Source organism: Tachypleus tridentatus, chromosome 10, assembly GCF_004210375.1.
Source record: "Tachypleus tridentatus isolate NWPU-2018 chromosome 10, ASM421037v1, whole genome shotgun sequence".
Taxonomy (NCBI): Eukaryota; Metazoa; Arthropoda; class Merostomata; order Xiphosura; family Limulidae; genus Tachypleus; species Tachypleus tridentatus.
The window spans coordinates 146,292,650-146,315,229 of NC_134834.1; the positions used below are offsets into that span (position 1 = coordinate 146,292,650).

The window sequence follows — 22,580 nt, forward strand, 5'->3', positions numbered from 1 at the left end:
ACAATTTGTTTAATATGTGTTGTTTTTTTTTTTTTCTGGGAAGTACTGCATGGGAAAGATGCTTTAATTACGTTCTGTAGTGAAACACAACTCATTGAGTAAAAGTTATTAAATATAGAGAGCTAAAATTTGTAATCAGTGTTACTGATATAAACTGTAATTTTTTATATATATTAAGTGCTATCCTTTATTCAAGAAAAAAAATTAATAATGCCAGTTTTTAGTGCTACATTTAAAAATTATATCAATAAAGATATAATCAAACCCTCACGTACAATCTTAGTGACAATCGTGTTCTTGTTGAGAGGAAGGTACTTCTATATAAACTCGTGTTCTGTGATAAAGAAATGGTTGTCGTACATATCGTAGTTATTTTTCTGTGTGGATTTTGAATACCTAAACTGTACATTTTTTATGGATTTTTTGTTTGTAAAGCTATTCAATAAGTGGTGCTATATTTCATAAGGCATAACTACCACTTCTGGCATTTGGTTCTTGTTGTATTTCAGCACAAAAGATGGCACTATCGTATTTATTATTTCGATCACACGCACACACATAGACGGCTACGCCATTTCTCAGTTATAGTAAAATATTTCGACAGTTTCGCGACCCAGGTCATAATGCACTCTATTCTATCTTGACAAGCTCATTTCCGATTCATCGGGGCGTATAATTTTATGTGTTATTTGTGCAAGAAATCAGCATCAGCGTTGTTGCATGTTACATAATTCTACATTTTAAAACGTTTTACAAAGTGTAGCTAAACTTATATCATAAGTATGATAGGATTTAAAATCGAAAAGTAAAAAATATATTGCTTTCTTTGTTAAAATTAGACAATGTGTGGAATGTTTATAAATTCTTTCTAAAGAGTATTAACAATTCTTTATGACAACAAAACCTAAAAAGTTTCACGACAAGGCAATATTTGTTCCTAGTTAGGCCTAATTTAATGAAAAAATGGTGGTTTGAACTATTTGATGTTAAGTGCATAGCTAAACAATGAGCCGTCACTGCGGATATTGAAATCCTACGTTTTAGCTTAATCACCAGTTTGTTTGTTTTTCTTTGAATTTCGTAGAAAACTGCACGAGGACTATTTACGCTAGCCGTTTCTCATTTAACAGTAAAAGACTAGAGGGAAGGCAGCTAGTCATCATCACTCACCGCTAACTCTTGGACTACTATCTTACCAACGAATAGTGGGATTGACCGCCACGTTATAACGCCGCCTTGGCTGAAATAGCGAGCATTTTTGGCGTGACGGGAATTCTAACCCGCGACCCTCAGATTGCCAGTTGAGCGCTCTAACCACCAGACCATGGCAGTTAAACATGGTTGAACTATTGTGGTTACTACAGAAAGGACGATGTACAGCTCGCATTAAATTATTGCGTGTTTGTTTTTCATTTGGTTAAAGACTAATTAAAGTTGAGACAGGACTGTTTCTTCTCCATTAAGATGATCATAATGTTTTCGTCGGATTACCTACCAATAGATATTTAGTAATACTCTGGGTCATCACCGTGCTGAGTTGTGTTCACATTACAGGAAATTAATTACTCTCATTTCTTCATTTCTATTTGATATTTTAACAGGTGCTCACTTGTAAGATGAAACTGTCGTGAATTCTCCTACAATTAAACTAACAAGTTCAATAATCTGTTGGTAAAAAGATTACGAATCAAAGCTTCAGTTAGATTTGAACAAATCATATTTTGAAAATTTTCAGGTAGACTTGGAAACACTTTATATGGTAAAACTCCTTAGATTAAAATTTCAGCTAGATTTTGGATCATTTATATGATGAAGTTCTTCAGACTAAAGCTTCAACTATGTGTTAACTCATTAATATAATGGAAATCTTCGGATTTCAAACCATTCATATGATGAAAACCTTTCGATTGAAACTTCAGCTACATTATAAATCATTTATATGATGAAAACCTTTGGGTTAAAGCTTTAAATAGATTTTAAATTATTCATATGATGAAAATCTTTGAATTGAAGTTTAATATATATTTTAAAATATCTCTGTAATGAAAATATTAAGATTACAAATTAACTACATTGTAAATTGTTCATATGATGAAAACTTTTGGATTGGAACTTAAGTTAAATGTTAAACTGCTTGCGAATGAATAACTCTTACTTGTATGTTAAACAAATTTAGTTACGTTGTGATATTTTTATGTTATAACTGATAGGCCCGGCATGGTGGCACTCGACTTGTAATCCAAGGGTCACGGGTTCGAATCCCCGTCGCACCAAACATACTCGCCCTTTCAGCCGTGTAGGCGTTATAATGTGACGGTGAATCAAACTATTCGTTGGTAAAAGAGTAGCCCAAGAGTTTGCGGTGGGTGGTGATAACTAGCTGCCTTCCCTCTAGTCTTACACTGTTAAATTAGGGACGGCTGGAGCAGATAGCACTCGTGTAGCTTTGCGCGAAATTCAAAAGAAACCAAACAATTGTAGCTGATAAATGCACGTTAGAAATATTTAGTTCAAGGGAATTAGGCCATTGTATTTTATTTTTATTTAAGATTCTGTTGTTGCAGATGTACTTTTATGTGTTTTGATGAACAGGAAATCTTACATTTAATACAAAACGCAGGATAATGCTCTTTGCTAGTGACCTCATTTTAGGCTCAGTAAATTCTGTTCTGACGTCCATTATTCTTTGTATTTTATGTTAGGTTATTTTTAAGTGCTGAAACAATAGCTTTGTTTTATTTTTTATATACGTATATATTAGTTATCAATAAGTTATTGTTACTTTTAGTGTTTCGTAGTGTAAAACAAATAAAATATTGCTTGAGATAAAGCGTATAATTGACAATTTTACCAGCTGAAAACAAAACAAAACCGTCAACCACCAGCGTTGTTGTTTCATTTGATGACAAATACTAGCATCAATATCATTATACTTTCATATTGTACACCGAATATCTATTGTTTTAACTTGTAGCAAACACTGATCTTTGATTAAAGGTTGACTAAAGTAAACGACAGTAGTGGGTTAGTTTTGTATTTGTGTTTTGTTGCAAGACTGCTAAGGCTATCTATCTATCTACCGTCACTTCTAATTTTAAACTACTGACCAGATGGAAGGTAGCCAACGCTGACACACCAACAGCTAAAAGTTCGTGGAATGTTTTGTAAGAACACGTGGATTTGAAGCTGACATGGCAGCTCTGACATCTATAGCTCTACTGAAAAGTCAACTCGTCCTCTTCGTGAATAAGTATCGTATATTTTTATACCCGCTTATTTCATTCGAAATGATTTTTTTTCGACTAATTCATTTTTTGCAAAAGTTTGCGGATAGAAATTGGGATTACGAGTATCATTTATATAAACGTATTTTTCTCCATCTTTCAGCCTTGAGGTCATTATAATGTTACTGTCAATCCCACTATTCGTTAGTAAAAGCGTAGCCCAAGAGTTGGCGGTGGATGGTGGTGACTAGCTGCCTTTCCTTACTCTTACACTGCTAAATTAGGGACGGCTAGCGCAGATAGCCCTCGAGTAGCTTTACGCGAAATTAAAAAACAAACAAACAACGTTTTACTTCCCAGTGGTACAACGGTATGTCTGTGGACTTACAATACAAAAACCGGCTTTCGATACCCATGGTAGGCAGAACACAGATAGCCCATTGTGTAACTTTGTGTTTGATTCAAAACAACAACAACAACAACAATTAATGTTTTATTGAGATTCCTTCGCACACCAAGTTTCAATTCACATAAAATAAGTGTTTAGAAATAATGGTAAAATATAAAGAAATTGTTGATGAGTCTTTAATTAATAATTCTATAAGACTCAATGGCTATTAAATGAAATTCAAAATAATTGATTATAGTATATCATATATACACATTTTATGATTGCTGCTATAATTCTGTTGGTCTCGTATACAATTAAACTATTAAAACATTTTTAATATAAGCAGCTATTTGCATAAACATTTTGTTGTTTAAATTATAAATGTAACACTCGACTACTATTTGAAGTAAGTACCAACTTAGGTTTCGTATTCGAAAGAAACAATTCCCGATTCGAAGATATCACCTTAAGTTTCATCACAGTTGTTAGGCTTAGTTCAAAAGTCGGCTGCTGAACTTTTCGGGACGTACAATAAACACCCTATATCACGTTTAACAAATGTTGTCACACATTAAAGAAATATGTTTACTTCTTCGTCTCCAACACAATTATTTTCATTTGTTTGTTTTATAGCCTCTATCTAATACATGGTGTTCACTAATATTGATTTAAAAGTTTCTTATCAATGATGCTAACACTAAAATAGTAGCATCTCTCGAAACTACATAGGTATATCTTCATTAATGTGTGTGTAGCATTTTTCTCGAAGGTTTTTAGTTCTACCTTTGTGTCCTCCTTCGTCTTGTTTTGGGTTTCAAAAAATTACCATTCTTTGAATTGGTTAAGCCTTATTACTCGACGTCCGTAATTTGCGGTCCTCCGATCGGTGTAAAAATGTTTTCGTTATCAATGTTCTTAAAATAACCATTGTCGTTTTCAACTATCGGCAGTGAAGGGTACGTAAAGGTTTGGAAAGATTTTTCACCTATACTTTTTTCACTTGATGTCTGGAGTTCGTTATTACCATTAGCTGTTGTAACTGTATAATCCCCAGTGTCACCAACGATATTACCATCTTCACTATTCACTTTTGTTACGTAATAATTACCTAATATAGCTACGTCATCAGTCACTTCCGTTGTGGACGTTTCACTGTTTGTGGTATTACGAACTTTTTTATTCAGATCTAACGAATCTCTATCGTTATTTAAAACTGGTACAGAAGTGTTGTTTTTTTGGTTTTTCAACAAGTCAGAGGAATTGTTGAGCACACTTTTAAGTAAAGATGCAGTTTCTGTCTCAAGTATTTCTGGACTTTGTGTAAGAGGTGCGCCATGTCCAAGTATCGATTCAGGATGAAGTCGTTCTTTAGAAGGTTCTTGTGGATCGAACACAAAATAGTGAAGTTTCTGTTTGGTTGAAGTTTGGCTTTCTGTACTTTTATTTTTGTCGTTCATAAAATAATCCGCTGTTACAAAACCTGAAGGAGACCTGATGTTGTTGCTGTCAACAACATTGTTATCACCTTTCACTTCATTCTCTTTTCTTAATAAGATATTGGATCTAGTGTTTTCTTTTGCTGGGATTAAAATGTCTGATGCACTTGAAGTAAAGACAGAACTCTGGCTTGATAGATCAGAAATTATTTCTTGAAAACTACCATCCTCTTGTTGTGTGTCGCTTATGTTAGTAATACCCTCTTTATCTTCCTGTCCCGATGTTCTAGCTGAAGTGTAATTCCTAGAAGGCATATTTTTCTCATCTATTGATTGGTTCGCGTTATTTTGTTTGTTTGGTCCTCCCTTTTGGGCACTTGTTTCTTTTACGTATTTTATAATTTCGCTTTCTGGAACCACATGAAAAGCATTCGAGTTGCTTGATCCTGCAGAATTATCTTTATACCCATGTGATTTTAAGTTATTCTTAGGTATTATATTTTCTCCCGAAACATGAGTGGTATTGATTTTAATACGTCTTTGGATTTTATTGGTATCTGGCACGACTGTTTTACCTTCACGTCCAAGAAAAGCTTTACGATCATTTTGTTCCTGCGTTTCTTTAGTTAATAAATCTTCCCCAACATCAGAGTCCTTATGATTTGAAAAATTACTCGACAAACCAGATTCGGTTTCTGATTCTGTTTTGGCTTGATCCTTGGCGATTATTCTGGATACAGGAGATAACTGTCTTTCCAAAACTGGTGGATTCTGTTTTCCAAAAGAATTTGATATACTGCTAGAATATCCTTTAGTAGTTTCCACTTCAGAAAGATTCTGTCGTTCTAGCACATCAATGCGCCCTCTGACGAATTCAGCAGGGTAATCGTTTCTTGTAATTTTTTCGTGGTTTTCAGGTTTTGAACTTATATTTTTATCACGTTCTTCAAGGTTTTGTGTTTTTACATCAGAACGTCCTTCTCTGTTAGTCGAGTGTCTGTAACTTTCGGATTTCTGCAGATCACTACGATCTATAGAGGGTTTTACAAAAATATGTTTATTACTTTTTACACTGTCAAAGATATGGTGTATTGGCTGAGGAATGTTTCTATTTGTATCGCTGCTTTCGTCATTTTCATTCTGATGAAAAGAATTTGTCCTACTATGTGGTGCGGTCTGGCCTAGTAGAGAAACAGAAGATGAACCAAAATTTTCTCTGTACTGGTGTAGAAAAGCGGGATTTGATCTTCCATGTCCTTCACTGTGGATCTTGACAACAGGTTTTAATTTAGTACCTGCTCCATTTTCTATTTGACGAATAGTGCTTGAACTGCTATGTTGATTATTTTGACCAAGAAGAAAACTCTTTGATCCACTATCTTCTGAATTGTAAAGATTAGAAATGTTTGAACCACCATAATGTTCATTATCTGATTTTTCTGGATCATTGTTTGAAATGCTGATATATCCAGTTTTTTGTCCATGAGGATTGACGTCTGAAACACCACCGTATAAAGGTTTTAGGTAACCATTACGATTTTGATCATTGTTCTCTTTGTTTTGATCTTGTTGATTTCGGTTTATGTTTCTGTATAAGCTGCTCTGTTGTTGAGGAAGAGAGTTGAAGGCACCATTTTGTTTCTTGTGACTTTGATAAGCATTATTTGATGTACGACCTCTGGCATTTTGCTTTTGTGACATGTGTTTTGGTCCATCATATCCTTTATTATGACCTTGAAAAACAGGGCCTGAACCATTACTTCGTATGTCTTGGACACGAGAAACAGTATTTGTAACACTTGCTTCTCCATTTTGGTCCTGTAAAAAAGGATTTGGTCCACCATTTAGACCTTGTGAAACAGGATTCGAACCCTCAAATTGTAACTCATAGCTTTGAGAGTCAGAGTTTGAAGTATTAAATTTTCTATAAGATTTTTGAATAACATCATTTCCATTTCTATGATTTGGGGGATTGTCCGGAACGTTTTCTACATTATATTCTTTCTTTGAGCTGTCTTGAGCTTCGTTTTCTTTATGGTATTCATGGTTATGTCTCTGATAAACTGCAGTTATGCTATCGACTTTTTTGTCGTTATTTTGCAAAACTGTATTTTTCCCTTTATAGTTTTCACTTGTTCCTTCATGAACTGGATTTGAATCACTATATCCAATTTTAAGATCAACTGGCACTAGATGTATTCCATTATATCCCCCATTAGGCCCTTCAGGAACTGGTTGTGCACCATTATATCTACCATTAAGTTCTTGAGAAAATTGGTTTTCAACATTATATCCCCCGATGGGTCCTTCAGGAACTGGTTGTGCGCCATTATATGCATCATTTGGTTCTTGAGAGACTAGATGAGCATTATTATATTGTCCATTAGGCCTTTGAGGAACTGGTTGTACACCATTATAACCACCATTAGGTCCTTGGGGAAATGGATGCACATCATTGGATCTCCCATGATTTCCTTGATAAACTTCTTGTGCACCATTGTATCCTCCAGTTGGCTTTTGAGGAAATAGCTGGGCATCATTGTATCCCCCATTGTTGTACGTAGGGATTAATTGTACTGCACCGTTATGACCTTGTGGCTTAACATGACTTACACCTGGTGTTTCATGGTAGTTGTGGTTTCTACCCCTTTCAGGACTATAAGTGTGAATTTTCTTATATGTGAGAGGAGCACCTTGCATTCTATAAGAAGGAGCTTGATGTTTTTTGTAAATTCCTATAGTCCCCCCCAAACCTTTATGATATCCATGGCCTTTTCTCGGTCCACCAGTTGAAAATGTGATCGTGATGCCTTTTGACAATCCAAATCCAGATGTAAATCCAATGCCTTTACTTCCTCCATCAATATCATCAAATTCATTTAGTGGGTCAATTCCTAGTCCATATGTATAGTCTTCTAAACCTAATCCTTCTGAATCAGGAAATGGATCGTAGTAGTCTCCAGCGCTGCCTCCAATGGGAATTATGGAAGGACCAGTAATAGTCAAATAACCTCCTCCAGGAGGGTTGTGGTAACTTCCAGCTGGTTTCGAGTGTACCTCTTTAGTTATTACAAAGGCCTTAGATGGTCTGTGACTATGAGGCCCATAGTGTGTTGGGCCTGCTAGAACAATCTTATGCCCAAACTTTCCTCCAGAGTTATGATAGGTGTTATACCCACTAGTACCTGCTCCCTGGTGTATGGTTAACCTGGGTCCTTGATAGTTTGGTATTCTAGATTCTTGTGGATAATTTGAGTTTTCGTAGTTAATATTATTATGATTGCCATACTGTGGTTGTTTACTCAATCTTCCAGGGTGATTTAGATTATTATAATTCACTCCGTGCGAAAAACTTGTTTGTCTGTTACCGTTTTTAATTTTAACCTGGTAATTTTCCCTAACTTTCTTTTGGTTGGTATAATGTTCTGGCTGATGTGCAAAACCTTTTTGATTTGCATCAATAAGTTTGTATGAACGCGGTGCATCAGGATTGTTAATTCGATGACTTGTTGAACTGGCAGGTCTTCGAATATTAGGCTGTTGGCTAGGTTTATGTGATCTAAACAAATTATGGTTTTGCACATTCTTAACATTTTGATTCAGGTTCGTATAATGTGCTTTTTCACCATGGTCACTAAATCGGCCATTACCAATGAAAATGAGCCTTGGTGGAGACTTTTGTATACCTTGATATTCAGGGTCATTTTGTAACTTCTCCGTATTTGCTTGGTTATTATCTGTAACATAAGAAACATAACTTCCCTGAGCTCCTGTGTATTTCAACTTACTTGGGCTTCCAGGTTCTTTAATTAGTGTCAGTGGCTGTTTATATCCATTGGGATTTCTGTTCAAAGTTTCTTCATTGGTACCTTGATTGCCATTGTAAAAATCTGGATGCTTTTTTTGTTCAACGAAAAGTGGATTTATCGGGTTGGTGACTTTGCTTAATGTATGTTTAATTTGAAGGTTATTTGGTAATCGTTCATCGTTATTACCATAGAAGACTGGCTGATTTACTGAAAACTTTTCATCTTCATCAGGACCTTGAAAACCCTCATAATCATTGAGTGGATCATAGTCATTCTCAAATCTACCAGAATTCTCTAATAGACCATCTTGACTATTTATCGTTGAATATGGTGTATCACCAAGCCCTGTATGGTCTTTCGAGGCTGATTTCAACACTCTCAAAGCTTCAATTGGAATTCCTATAACCACCATGGATTTGTCTTGTCTGTAAGGTTCGTTCTGTTTTTTATGGAGTTTGTACAAATTACCATTGTCAAATCCTCGATTATTCCTGGTTTCACTTTTCTTAAAATCGATGTCTAAGTATCTGTCACTGACGCTGATGCCATCTTGAAAGTGGTTTAACTGAGCGCCACCATCATTTCTTCTGGTGTTATTATTTGAAGGCAACTGTATCATTGACCCGTTATTCTGCTGAGGTGCAGACTTAAACGTCTGAACATTGACTCTTTGTTGTCTTTCTACCAGTTCACTTCCTGCTTCTTCGTCTTTTAAAGTCCCTTTAAAAGATAAATTACCACTTTCGTGGTTGTTAGTGGTATTCTGAGCTAAATCAGTGAAGTACGTTTCATTCAGATGAACTTGTCCAAACACCACTATAAATATTATAATTTGGACTCCCTGAAAAGAAAGAAGTAAAGTCAATTAATGACATCAACCAGTAATACAGTATGATTGTAGACAATAGATACTGTCTGCTTTTAAATATATTATTTTATATTGACGCGTGAGAGAAGTCAACCATATTCCTCTAGAAAACCATAATTATTCAAATTATGCGTCTTAACATTTTTAAAGCACTACATTAAAACATCAGGCCCGGCATGACCGAGCGCGTTAAGGCATGCGACTCGTAATCTGAGGGTCGCGCGTGCGCGTCGCGTCAAACATGCTCGCCCTCCCAACCGTGGGGGCGTTATAATGTGACGGTCAATCCCACTATTCGTTGGTAAAAGAGTAGCCCAAGAGTTGGCGGTGGGTGGTGATGACTAGCTGCCTTCCATCTAGTCTTACACTACTAAATTAGGGACGGCTCGGTGCAGTGGGCTAACAACCTACTCACTTAAACACATATTACTGAAACCGCAAGTGATTGCGGCCCTATGTTCCTTCATGGAATTGAGTGACAGATGATTTATTAAAACATCAGTTTAACTTTTGTTAGAATATATTTATAAATTACTGTTTGTTTGGCTTTTTTTTTAATAATGGGACAAAGCTTTGTGATTAACTACAAACACACACACACACACATTTTCACAATATAAATAAATATATAAATTATTTCATACAAGTAAATGGAATTTTGTGTTCTTTATTGTTGAGCACATAGCTTCAAGAAGGGCATATCTGTACTGTAGTCCACCAGATTTGTATCATTATAAGCTCTCAGACTCATCGCTAGGTCAGCAGGGTCATATGTAAATCGGTTGTTTGTTTGTTTGTTTGTTTAAGGTTTAAAGCTACACAATGGACTACCTCTTCTCTACCCATCATGGGTATCGAAACCAGGTTTCTAAAGATGTAAGTCCCCAGATATGACGCTATGCCACTGGTGGGGGAAAGGTAAATAATTTGTAACGCAAGTAACCTTTAAAAATGAAGAACAGATAACTATAATATGGATAATCTAGCCATCCATAATATGTTTGGATATAATTTACACGCTTTTATTTATTTAGGGTACAAATAGGCGCTACAAGCATGCATTATAATTTTATGTTTCTTGGTGGCTCAGTAGCAAGTCTGTTGACTCACAATGCTCAAAATCAGGTTTAAATAAAGGCAGTAGGCATAACACAGATAGCACAACAAACAAAATTATTGTGTATTTTATATTATTTATTCCAAACCTTATAATATTGTATCAAATTGAAGATAATGATACATTTAATTTGTTACAGACTCCATTTCAAGGCTAAATGGCATTCAAATAAGAAATGATGAAACTAAACTTTAACGTTTTGGTATGTATGAGTTCAACACATGGTGACATTAAGACTACATATTTCATGGTTATTTAAAAATCACACTAACCTTAATTTTTAGGTTATAACTAACAATGCTTGATGACAGTAAAACTAAATATCTCATGGTTAATGAAATGTCAAAATTAAATACCCCTAATAATTTCATCGGATATAATTTTAGCATTGAATGACATTGGAACTGGAATTGGCCTCACATATTGACGCCCGGCATGGCCAGGTGAGTTAAGGCGTTCGACTCTTAATCTAACGGTCAATAGTTCGAATCCCCGTCGCACTAAACATGCTCGCCCTTTCAGCCGTGGGGGCGTTATAATGTGACGGTCAATCCCATTGTTTCTTGGTAAAAGAGTAGCTCAAGAGTCGGCGGTGGGTAGTGATAACTAGCTGCCTTCCCTTTAGTCTTACACTGCTAAATTAGAGACGGCTAGCGCAGATAGCCCTCGTGTAGCTTTGCGCGAAATTCAAAAAACAAAACAAACAATTCACATGTTGAATGGCAGATAGCAAAAGGTTATCAAAATTAGTGTACATATAAAGTACCAGGCTAGTACTGTAGGTTATCATGCCTGTATTATACGTACTTATAAATTATCATGCTTGTATTATATGATATCAGGCTAATATTATAATAAATACAACTGGAAATAGCTCTGTTAGAATCTCTGGCTTTCGATGTTTTATTTTTAATTTTTTTAGTGATTATTTTTACCTTGTACGCACAACTCACTACCCACCCGCTAGTACAACGGTAAGTGTAGGGTTTTACAACGCTAAAATCAACGGTTCGATTCTCTTTGGTGAGCTCAACTGATAGCTCGACATGGCTTTGCTACAAGAAAACGGCCCAGCATAGCCAAGCGTGTTAAGACGTGCGACTCGTAATCTGAGGGTCGCGGGTTCGCATCTCCGTCGCGCCAAACATGCTCCCCCTTTCAGCCATGGGGCGTTATAATGTAACGGTCAATCCCACTATTTGTTGGTAAAAGAGTACCCCAAGAGTTGGCGGTGGGTGGTGATGACTAGCTGCCTTTTCTCTAGTCTTACACTGCAAAATTAGGGACGGCTAGCACAGATAGCCCTCGAGTAGCTTTGTGCGAAATTCACAAACAAAAATTATAAGAAAACACATACACAAATCATTGACGTACTAAAATAAATAAATATAAATTATAGATAAATTCCACAGAAAATTATGAAAACAACTATCTTCTTTAATCTTTAAAACAAATATTTATGGTAAATTTACCTGTATTGTCAGGACAAAACATTTTGCTTAAATCTTACCTTCATGTTCTCGAATGTTCTTTTTCAAACAGATGAGCACCAGTGATCCAAGGAGAGCATTGATTTTAGTTATGAAGCTTCGAATGATGTTGGAAACACACTGACTTTTGATTTAAACTCAGAGGATGTTTAAATGTACTGATTTTTTAGTTCAACTCAAAGAGCGTTCAGATGTACTGACGTTTGATTTAAATTCAGAGAACGTTCAAACGTACAGATTTTTCAGTTACACTCAGAGAACTTTCAAACGTACGGGCTTTGAGCATTTACAGCCTTCACCGTAATGCAGTTGGGGACTTTAACGTTCTGAGGTTTTGTACGTATGGTAAATTTTAGTTAAACCAACATTTCAAGTTTAACCTACATCCGGACTCGAAATCAGAAGCCAGCGACGGAATACACAACAACTACTTGAAAAATATTAATTCATTAAAGGAAAAAAAAAGAAAACGCAAAAGAAATCGTCATCGGTTTAAACACAAAAATAACAGTTTCTAATACAGTCCTTTAGGAACCTGTTTTTCTGCACGTGTTTCTTTGTGCGGTACTACCTTATTTTAAACGAAAAAGTATCCTATTTTTTGCGAATGTATTTTACTGTAAAGGCTTGCTTGATTTGCGTGCGTTGCACGCTCTGTCATTGAACCGGCCATCTGTGATCACGTGATCTATCTATTTCTTAACAAGTACACAAGAACTGCGTTATTTTACAAACTAGAATTAGACCAGTATTATATATATATATACATCACCTGAGATGTAGGCCTTTTGGTCACTAGAACACGTGTGCTCTAGATTGATAGTACTGTCCATATTTGTATGGGTTTTTATTATACAGGAAATACTGGAATAATCGGTACAATGCTTCTATTGTTGTTATAGTTCATGATTTTACGTTAAAGCACATATGGATACTGTGAACATGATAAGACATGAAATGTTGATCTTCCTATAGTTTACTGCAGTATCTAGGTTATTAAACTTTGCAATGTTCAAACCACAAACCTAATCGGGTGTTTACCGCAGAGTGAATGGCCCAGCATGGTCAGGTGGTTAGGACGATTTACTCCCAATGTAGGAGTCGCACGTTCGAATCTCCGTCCCACCAAACAGGGTCGCCCTTTCACCCTTGAGGGCATCATTATCTTATGATCAATCGCATTATTTCTTGGTAAAAGCAAAGCTTAAAAGTTGGCTGTGGGCGGTGATGACTAGCTACCTTCCCTCTAGTCTTATACTGCTAAATTAGGGACGATTAACGCAGATAATCCTCGTGTGTGAAACTCAAAACAAACCAAACCAAATTGAATGAAAATTGAGCTTTAATTTGCAAACACAAACATGAGTTTAAACTGCGCCAGTAGTCTTTTCGCGGGATCAATCCTGGCACCTGTTTGCACACACAAGAGATATTGTCATCGAAAGGAGTTTTTTGCACCCGTCTTCTTTTTCTACGAGACCCTGTGAATCGCCAAAAATTTAGTGTGGCAACATAATTGCTCAACAAGAAACAACTGTGTGACTTGCAGTGGTGGTGGTGGTGATGGAGGGGGTGGGGATTGAGATGCTGCCATTAAAAAGTGCTTGTGCTAGATAAAACAAACTTCTATAGTTAGACAATTCAATGTGTTCCACGTATACACATTAATAGCGGTAAAAATATCATACATTACGTGTAAAATACGTTTTTTTATTAACTTATAAACAGCGGTTTTAACATCTTGATCACATCAAAATATAGAGACCGTAATAAAGCGCCAGTGTGGCCAAATGACTGGGTGTCGGGTATTGAATTGAAGGTTTTAGAAATGATACTGCGGAATACGTTCCATGGTCACGTTATAGTAGTTGCAGCTAATTCATTTATTCGGTTTAATAACCGGACAAAGCTCTTGTAGCGACGGTGGATGATCCTGAATAGGTGTCTGCCCTTTGGTCAGTAGTTTAATGTCAGAGACGGATATATAAGGACCCTAAGAGCAGAACAATTCATGAATAATTCTTTTCTCAATTCATACTTTTGTAGCCTCATTATAACATTGCATCATATTATTTAAACTGCTTTTTTGCATTTGTTACCAAAAACTGATCATGAGTTTCGTGACAGAGATGATTCTTGAGAGTCACATTTTTCAGGTAGTAGTCAGTCCATCTTTGTAGGTCCGAGCATTTCTCCTTAGAGGACATACTGGAATAAACGGACTCTGTATGATGTTCTAAGTCAAAAATGGTCATCGGGTCCGAGAGGTTACAGACCTTCCATTCTTTAAGCCGTTTTTTCTGCTCCGTTGTTTGTTCTTCTTATTAGGATTTAATTCTCTGCACCTTTTTGGACACTCCCTAGCTAAAGGAAATTGTGCTTCTTTCATCTGTTTCCTAAATTGTTATTCCTTTTGTCTATCCCTTTTACGATTTACCTTTGCAGTCACTTATACCTCACCATGACCTTATTCACATCAGGTTTATTGGTAAATATACAGTACCTTGTGACCTTCCATTTGCAAGTGAGTTTTGGAGAGCCAAACTTTTAGATATATCAACTACGTCCGACCAACAAGAAAATCGACTCGTACATCAAGTAAGGAGATAGCGTTATATAGATCTAAGTTTGGCAGTGTGGGTTTTAATACAGATTATAACGACGAAACAACAGAATGTTTTGTGGTGGAATTTTTCTCACATTGGTTCTAACAAAATTACCATATTTTTCTACTTAGCATAACATAAGGTCTATTCCAATATAATCTCCACATGGTTGGTCCACTACGGGAATTAACTAATCTGGACTGAACTGGCAACACCACGGTATTTGAGTTACAGATTCGGTGTTATTAACACTAGCTTCTTGTTTATGAATGTAATTCTAGTTACACAGGGAATATTTGTTGAAAATATGTGTTGTGAAAGTCGTTTTCTCTTTCAAAGGTGGATGATGATTGGATAACATAAAGTGAACTGGTTGTGTTGAATATTTTCAAGGTTTTACAAAACCAGATTCTAGCGTTGTTAGTCCGCAGACTTACCGCTATGTCATTGTGGGTTGTTGATGGGTAGTTTATTGTACTTTCAGCTTTTGTACTGCACGTGCACTGAACATCTAGAAATGTGGATTTTGACCCCAAATATTATTAAAGATCCAGTACCCGGTCACCTAACAAGTGGGTACAAATAGAAAACAAACAATTGTTTGCATACAATTTCGAGAATGCTTCCAAACGTAGATGTCGTAGAGGTCATTAATAACTCCCTAATTAGATGAACATCTGTACAAATATATTTTGTGCTCAAGTTATAGAACGTTGTTTGTCCGTCTAATCTTATGTACTAAGTTTGTCATTTTGTTTGATTACAGTTTATTTTATTTTGTTTACCACGTTTCTGTGGCCTTGTCACATTAAGATAGGAAGCTTATTAGCGAAAAATTCAAGTTCAGCGTTCGGTAGTTAGTCATGATGTACAAACGTACCGTTCCTAACTTTAAGGTGATTCATTACAGAGAGGCACCGCGCTCGACTCCAGGTGCTCAACTCCTAATCTGAGGGTCGCGGTTTCGAATCCCCGTCCCACCAAACATGCTCGCCCTTTCAGCCGTAGGAGCGTTATAATGTATGGTCAATCCCACTACTTGTTGGTAAAAGAGTAGCCCAAGACATGGCGGTGGGTGGTGATTACTAGCTGCCTTCCCTCCAGTCTTACACTGCTAAATGAGGGACGGCTAGCGCAGATAGCCGTCGTGTAGCTTTACGCGAAATTAAAAAATAAACAAACACTACAGAGAAGGTAGCTAGTCAATATCACTTACTTTCAGCGTTTAGGCTTCTCTAGTCTAACCGAATAGTTGGATTTTAACATTACTATTATAACGCATCTACGACCCAAAATTCTTAAGAGCGATGTTTTTCGGTGCTAGAGAGACTCGAACAAGGATCTTGAGTTTCGCACTCCAACAGGGTAACTACCGGGTGGCTCTCGGCCCTTTTTAGTTTTATCATATATATCAACTATTACTTCATTGTCACAAACCCTGAGGACAAACCTATTTTGACGACCGTTTTCACCGTTCTAATTAATTAATATTAAATGGTTGACTACAAAAACCACATAAATTGTTCTGTGATAGAAACACTTTTGACATGGTTTCAGATTTGAATAATTTGGAATTAATATTCTGTTACCGTGAAAACTTTTACAAAAATCAAAAAATGTTAAGCAGTTTTTGTTTGTCCTTTGTACAATTAAATTTGCGCATCTTGCATTTCCGTGTTCATTGCACTTGTTCTCTCTAGAGACTGTTTATTACGCGTTATTTACTCTATCAAATTACTTTATAGGATCATACAGGGCGGCACAAAATCAATACGACTCTAAAACGTGTATATAAAAAATTATTTTCTCACAGCAGCCTCTATTTAGGATCGAGGATTCATGGTTCGAGTTCTATTGCTGCGAAACCGCGCTCTGCACTTTAGAGCCGTTGTTGCGTTATAAGAGTGACAGTTAAATTCCACCCTTCAGTAAGACAGCCACAGAGTCGGATGCTGCTGGTTAGTTAATATTTCAAAATTGAGTAACTGAGTAGGCTCATCACAAGTAGCTCTTTCGTAGGTTTGTGTGAGTTTACAAAATTTCTGTTAGAAATGTTGCTGTCACCGTCCTAACACTGATTGAAATGCCCTACATGTGGAAATTTTCATATTCAAATCAGATGTTTTGGCTTAAATGCAACATTCACGTGCCAAATACATTAAAATTTTATTAAAACAATTGTTGTTTTAGGCAAGTGAGATTAAGAGAGAATAAAAGCGAAGATTGTTTTTTATAAAAAATATTTGTTTATTAAAACTCACCAGCTACATATAAATATAGTACTGTGCAAAAGTCAAAAATTAGATTTCAGGCTTCTTTCAAAAACAATGGAAGGTATATCACAGGTGAAACAATAACATTTTATCAACCATTATATTTAACACAACAGAAACTCAGTGGAAGTGCTTGAGTTCAGCAAACAATTAAGATATTGTGTATCCCCTATTGTTTTAATAACTACAGACAGTCTTCCAGGCATTGCTGCAATATATTTACTCAAACTGTCCATACTATACTACCATAAAGTTTTCAACCTGTCAAATCCCAGATATGCTCAATTGGGTTGAGATCAGGGTTCTGTGAGAGCAAAATTTGAATAGCTTCAGTAGCTTCTTTCTTAACTAAGGAATTTCTGTATGGCTTGGATGAGTGTTTGGGGGCATTATCTTCTTGGTAGTAGAATCCTTTACCAATAATACATAAACCACTTGACATGCCATGATGGATCAGTATCTGATGGTACTTGTGTTGGTCCATTATTGCATCTATTTTCAGATATCACCTTTTGCCTCAGCAGAAGTCCCCCCCCCCCAAACTATCATAAGGCCTCTCCATGCTTCATGGTAGGTGCTATAGAATAAGGTATCTTTCACCTTTCTTCCACCAGACATACAACCTATGCTTTGAACCAAATATTTCAAACTTGGACTCATCTGTCCGTAACACCCTTTTTTTTTTACTTTATACCAAATTTCAGTCTCTTGACATTATTTGGAGATTAATGTAAAGTGTTTAACTGCTAAACGAACAAATTGTTACCGAATTTTAAACTAATAGGACCAGTACGTGTCGTGTATTATACTATACATAACTTGGAACACAAGACTGGAATAAAATATATCATAGTTTATCTGCGTCTTTTATTTATGAAGTTACAATAATGTTGAGATTGGAATGTCATGGTTATCTGCGTCTTCTATTTATGAAATTAGAGTAATGCAGATTTTTTCATGAAAACAATTCTTCTATTTAATTTTTATTGCTGTTAAACACATATTTACACAATGAGCTATTGGTGCTCTGCCCATCATGGGTATCGAAAACAGAGTATTAGCGTCGAAAGTCTGTATACTTGGAGGTGAACCACTGGAGCCAAAATAATGCTACTCCTAAATGAACAATAAAGATGATTGTAATAAAATATGGTGTTTGGAAGTGAACAGTATCTTACGAATGACACATTGAAGTGGACAGTATCTTACGAATGACACATTAAAGTGAACAGTATCTATCGAATGACACATTAAAGTGAACAGTATCTGACGAATGACACATTAAAGTGAACAGTATCTTACGAATGACACATTAAAGTTATTTATAGTGATTTATTATCTATTTCATTTATCACAGACTTTTGCAATGTATTTTTGTAATTCATTTTCAGCACAACTATATCCATGAAAACAGAGGGCGACTTATTTTACAAACCGGGTGGTTCTTCATGGAAGGTGAGAGTTAGACTGAATAAGTGAAATATTTCTGGTCATTTCAGGCTAAATCGTCTCCTATAGAGTAAATCTGGCAGTAAGATACTCAAAATACTTTGAACTAACAATAATTTGTGTAATAAAAGTTGCATAATTAGTGACAAGAGACAATGCTGACATTTTTATACGTTCTGGTGTAAAACTGACAAGAGACAATGTTGATATTTTTATGTGTTCTGATGTAAAACTGACAAGAGACAATGCTGTTATTTTTACATGTTCTAGTGTAAAACTGACAAATGTTATTTGTGAATATACCATCTCATTACGATGGTTGACTAATGGTTAAATTGAAAGATAGAGAGACAGACTAAATTATATGACATTGTAAATAAGCAATTTTGCAAAAATGCAAACCATACCATGGGACGTGAACCATAAACTCTAATCCAAACTACAGATATAATTTATCATATTTTGGGGATGTTGTTTCCTCGTCGTTTAAAAGTTAAACCGGCTGGTTAACGGTAAATTTACAGATTTACAACCATAAAATCCGGGATTTGATTCCCTACAGTAAACAGATCGCAGTTAGCCCATTGATAGCTTTGGGCTAAAAGAAATCTAGTGTTTGCTTCTTTGTTGTTAGGCTCAAAGCTACACAAAAGACTATCTGTGTTGTGCCCAACACGGATATCGAAACCCAGTTTTGAGCATTATCAAACCTACTACAACTCATGCGATATATTTGTTTTACCTGAAGGCTTCCAGTTCGAATTTCGGCTATACCAGTAAAGTGAACACACATCACGTGTATAAATAAGTTTGAAATCACATAAGAGTTTTCCAAGTAACACAGAGTGAAAATCATTACTTCATTTCATTGTTTCAGAAACTATTGTTGTCACTTGCTTTTGGTATTAAGATTCAGATATAGGTTATTCTCTAAAGATGCGTTATAGCTATATAATAAGTTTTTAGAAATGGAAGTTTCATTTTTCACTACAGAGCTTGACGCAGTTGTTTTAGTTAACTCACTCCAAGAAACTTTTATATCCAGTTTGGGAATAAGTATTTTTATTTTCTTAGTTTAGAGAATATTTATTCAAAACTATTTTCTTAGTTTCTGCCAATTTAGAAAACACTTCTGATTTTAAGATCTGATACGCAAAAGGTTTGATATAAACGACGTATTTTGAAACTTAAAAACTCGTGCATGTTTTTTTCTTTAAAAACGTATGAAGAATATTGACAGTCCCCTTTCATGTAATTAACTTATTGTTGTTGTTTGTAACGTGGAACAAAACTGAAATATTCATGCAACGTTTATGTTTATAAAGTAAACTTACAAACACCTACATCAGTTTTCCTATTAGTTTTCATGTATAAGTTTTATCATTAGCTGTGATAAGTAGGTTGACGATCTGGTTATGTCCGCTTCAAAGAGCTGAAATAGAAGTTGTGGCTTATTTTACACTTCAATATCTCGTTTGTAATCAGAACGTCTCAGAAGCTGTTGAATGGTCTCATATGGAAGATATACCACACGATAAGCAAATTTTGATCCTGTTTCACCGTTATGTTCGTTGTGTGATTGGTTGATTTGGTAAGGTATAACATCGCGAAGTTTCTCTGGTGTTGGTGAGACCTCCTGGACTACCTCTTCCTGTAAACTTGAAGTGTTTCTTCTAGTTGACACTGAGCTATCACGAAAATTAGGAGCTAATTCTTTAGTGATTTGCGCAGAGAAACTGCCACGCCCCCTTTTGCTGTTGGAATTTTCTTGTGGCCGGTGCTGGTTATTTCTAAACGCAGTAGATGGGAATCTTGGATTTTTAAAAGAACGAGAAAAGATATTTCCTTCTCTGAAAAACATGTCTTTCAAATGGTCATAGTGGTTAAACTGTGACTCAGGTCTGGCAGTGGAGGAAGATGGTGTTCGGATTTTCTGGCTAGAATCTTGAACGGATGGGGTTTCAAAAGCTTTAGATAATGGTTCATCGTCGTCAAAATATACTAAAGGCTTCCTGTTGCCATTTACTAAGGTTGGCTTTCTTTGTTGGTTTTGGTTGTGAGAATTGGATTTTATTCCGTAATCAGTCAACGGTGTCCAGTTGTGAATGGAAGGCGTGATAAATCTGTCAGTAGATTTGGGAGCTTTGTTGGAACTTTTCAGTTTAGAGTTATTGATAAAAACTTTTCGAAGAAAGATCGAAGTAGGCTTTCGTCCAAAAGCTGTTCGTCCTTCATTGAAATTGTCTTTTATATTTGGAACATCAAACTGAAAACGACCTGTTGACTTTCTGTCAAGTTTGGTCGGTGTTACCCTTCTGAAACCACTAAAAGAGGGCGTTTTTTGATTGTAGTAATTTTTTCTAATATAATAATCATTGAAATTAGGAGTATCGTATCCTTTAGAACTAAACCCATTGGAACGATCGGACGTATAAAAACCAGTATTAGTGGGTTCATGTGAAACGTAAAATCTGTCCGTGGGTGGTGGATTTTCCAATATAGGACGAAATTGAGGATTCCTATTGTTGTCCACATCGTGATAGTTGGCTAACGGCGGGGTGAAAAACACCTGTTGCTGTTGTCCTTCAACTCGAAGAAGGAATGCCAGGAAAGTAAGTACCAACAGCATGTCCTGAATAACACATGGTAACGAATTAATTATCAGAAACATTAACAAATAGCATCGTGTTTCTTGTCAGAATTAAATATAACTCTGTGATACAAAACAACAGTATTTAAATACTAAATGTCATTATTTTAAACCAATTCATTCACATGTTTACTGCGCGACATGTATTTCATTAGATTTATTTTAATAAGTCAAGGAGGTCACATCTTGCCCCATTTGTTTAGCACTCAAATATAATAGGGTTTAACCATGTTACATTCTCATGTGGCACAGCGGTAAGTCTATGGGGTTTGCAACGCTAAAGTCAGGGGTTTAATTCCCCTAGGAGGACTCAGCAGATAGTGCAATGTGGCTTTGCTATAAGAAAACACAAACACACACACACACTCACTCTCTCGTGTGGCCATTTAAATTGTTTTTTTTTATTTGATAAGCAATAAAGTGGTACAAATATTGTTCTACATTCAATAAATTATTTTTTTTTTAACTGGGCTGTAGTTTTATGAAAAGTGATATTCAAGTATTGTATTCTACTCATAATTGTTCCGTTGCTAAATTATTAATAAATTAAAAGTGTCTTGTAGCTGTTATTCATCTGAACATACTGTATCCTTAATCGCCAATTACGACATGATTAGTCAATGAAAGAAAAAACAGCTTTATAATAAATATGTAATAAAAACATCTTGATACACGTTGTAATATTTAATACAACATATTATTATTTTTTCATTCATTTAAACTTTGTTTTAGTGCAAAGTACACAATGGTCTATCTGCACTCTGCCCTCCGCGGGAATCAAGTTTCGAATTTTAGTATTGTAAGTATTTCTTTTTTGTTTTTTAAAGCATAGCTACATTAGGCAACCTACTGTGTCCAGGTCGAGGAATAGAACCACGTATTTTAGCATTTAAGTCTGTAAACTTAACGCAGATCCAATGTGTGTGACTCATATAAGTTGTTTCTAATTGATGGCACCTTGACTGCTGCTTTGTACAGTTAGATTCTGATCTATCGTATCATTCCCTCAGGAACTCGACTCTTACAGTGGGTTTTCATCTTCCTGCTAGATACAGTGGTTAAAGTGATGCAGTATGTACGGGTATGCAAACATGTTGGTAAGAGAAGAAATGGCGGCAAGATGTAAGTGGAAAAACAACAACGAAAAACAAGTAAACACATAATTTATATTGATACAAACACACATTTTATGCCTCATTGGTTTTGTATAAAAATGCGTTTGGCTTTCGCATCTGTTTACGTATAACTCGGGTTACACCAACATTCT

General features: G+C 35.7%; 2 protein-coding genes across 5 annotated transcripts in view; both read right to left on the reverse strand.

Moving 5' to 3' along the window:
• Nucleotides 1–3,842: 3,842 nt before the first annotated feature.
• On the reverse strand, nucleotides 3,843–12,790 carry LOC143230551 (uncharacterized). Its single transcript, XM_076464304.1, has 2 exons — nucleotides 12,356–12,790; nucleotides 3,843–9,701 (listed from the first exon to the last, which is right to left on the reverse strand). The coding sequence occupies exons 1-2, from the start codon at nucleotides 12,359–12,361 to the stop codon at nucleotides 4,467–4,469; spliced, it is 5,241 nt and encodes a 1,746-aa protein (XP_076320419.1). The 5' UTR covers nucleotides 12,362–12,790; the 3' UTR covers nucleotides 3,843–4,466.
• Nucleotides 12,791–17,231: 4,441 nt separating this feature from the next.
• LOC143230552 (uncharacterized) overlaps nucleotides 17,232–22,580 on the reverse strand; it is a 28,690-nt gene continuing 23,341 nt past the window's right edge. For all 4 annotated transcript variants that reach the window (XM_076464306.1, XM_076464305.1, XM_076464307.1 and 1 more), the window contains exon 2: nucleotides 17,232–21,295. In XM_076464306.1, coding sequence (XP_076320421.1) covers nucleotides 20,120–21,292 — 1,173 coding nt within the window. In that variant the 5' untranslated portion in view covers nucleotides 21,293–21,295 and the 3' untranslated portion in view covers nucleotides 17,232–20,119. The remainder of the gene's footprint in view (nucleotides 21,296–22,580) is intronic.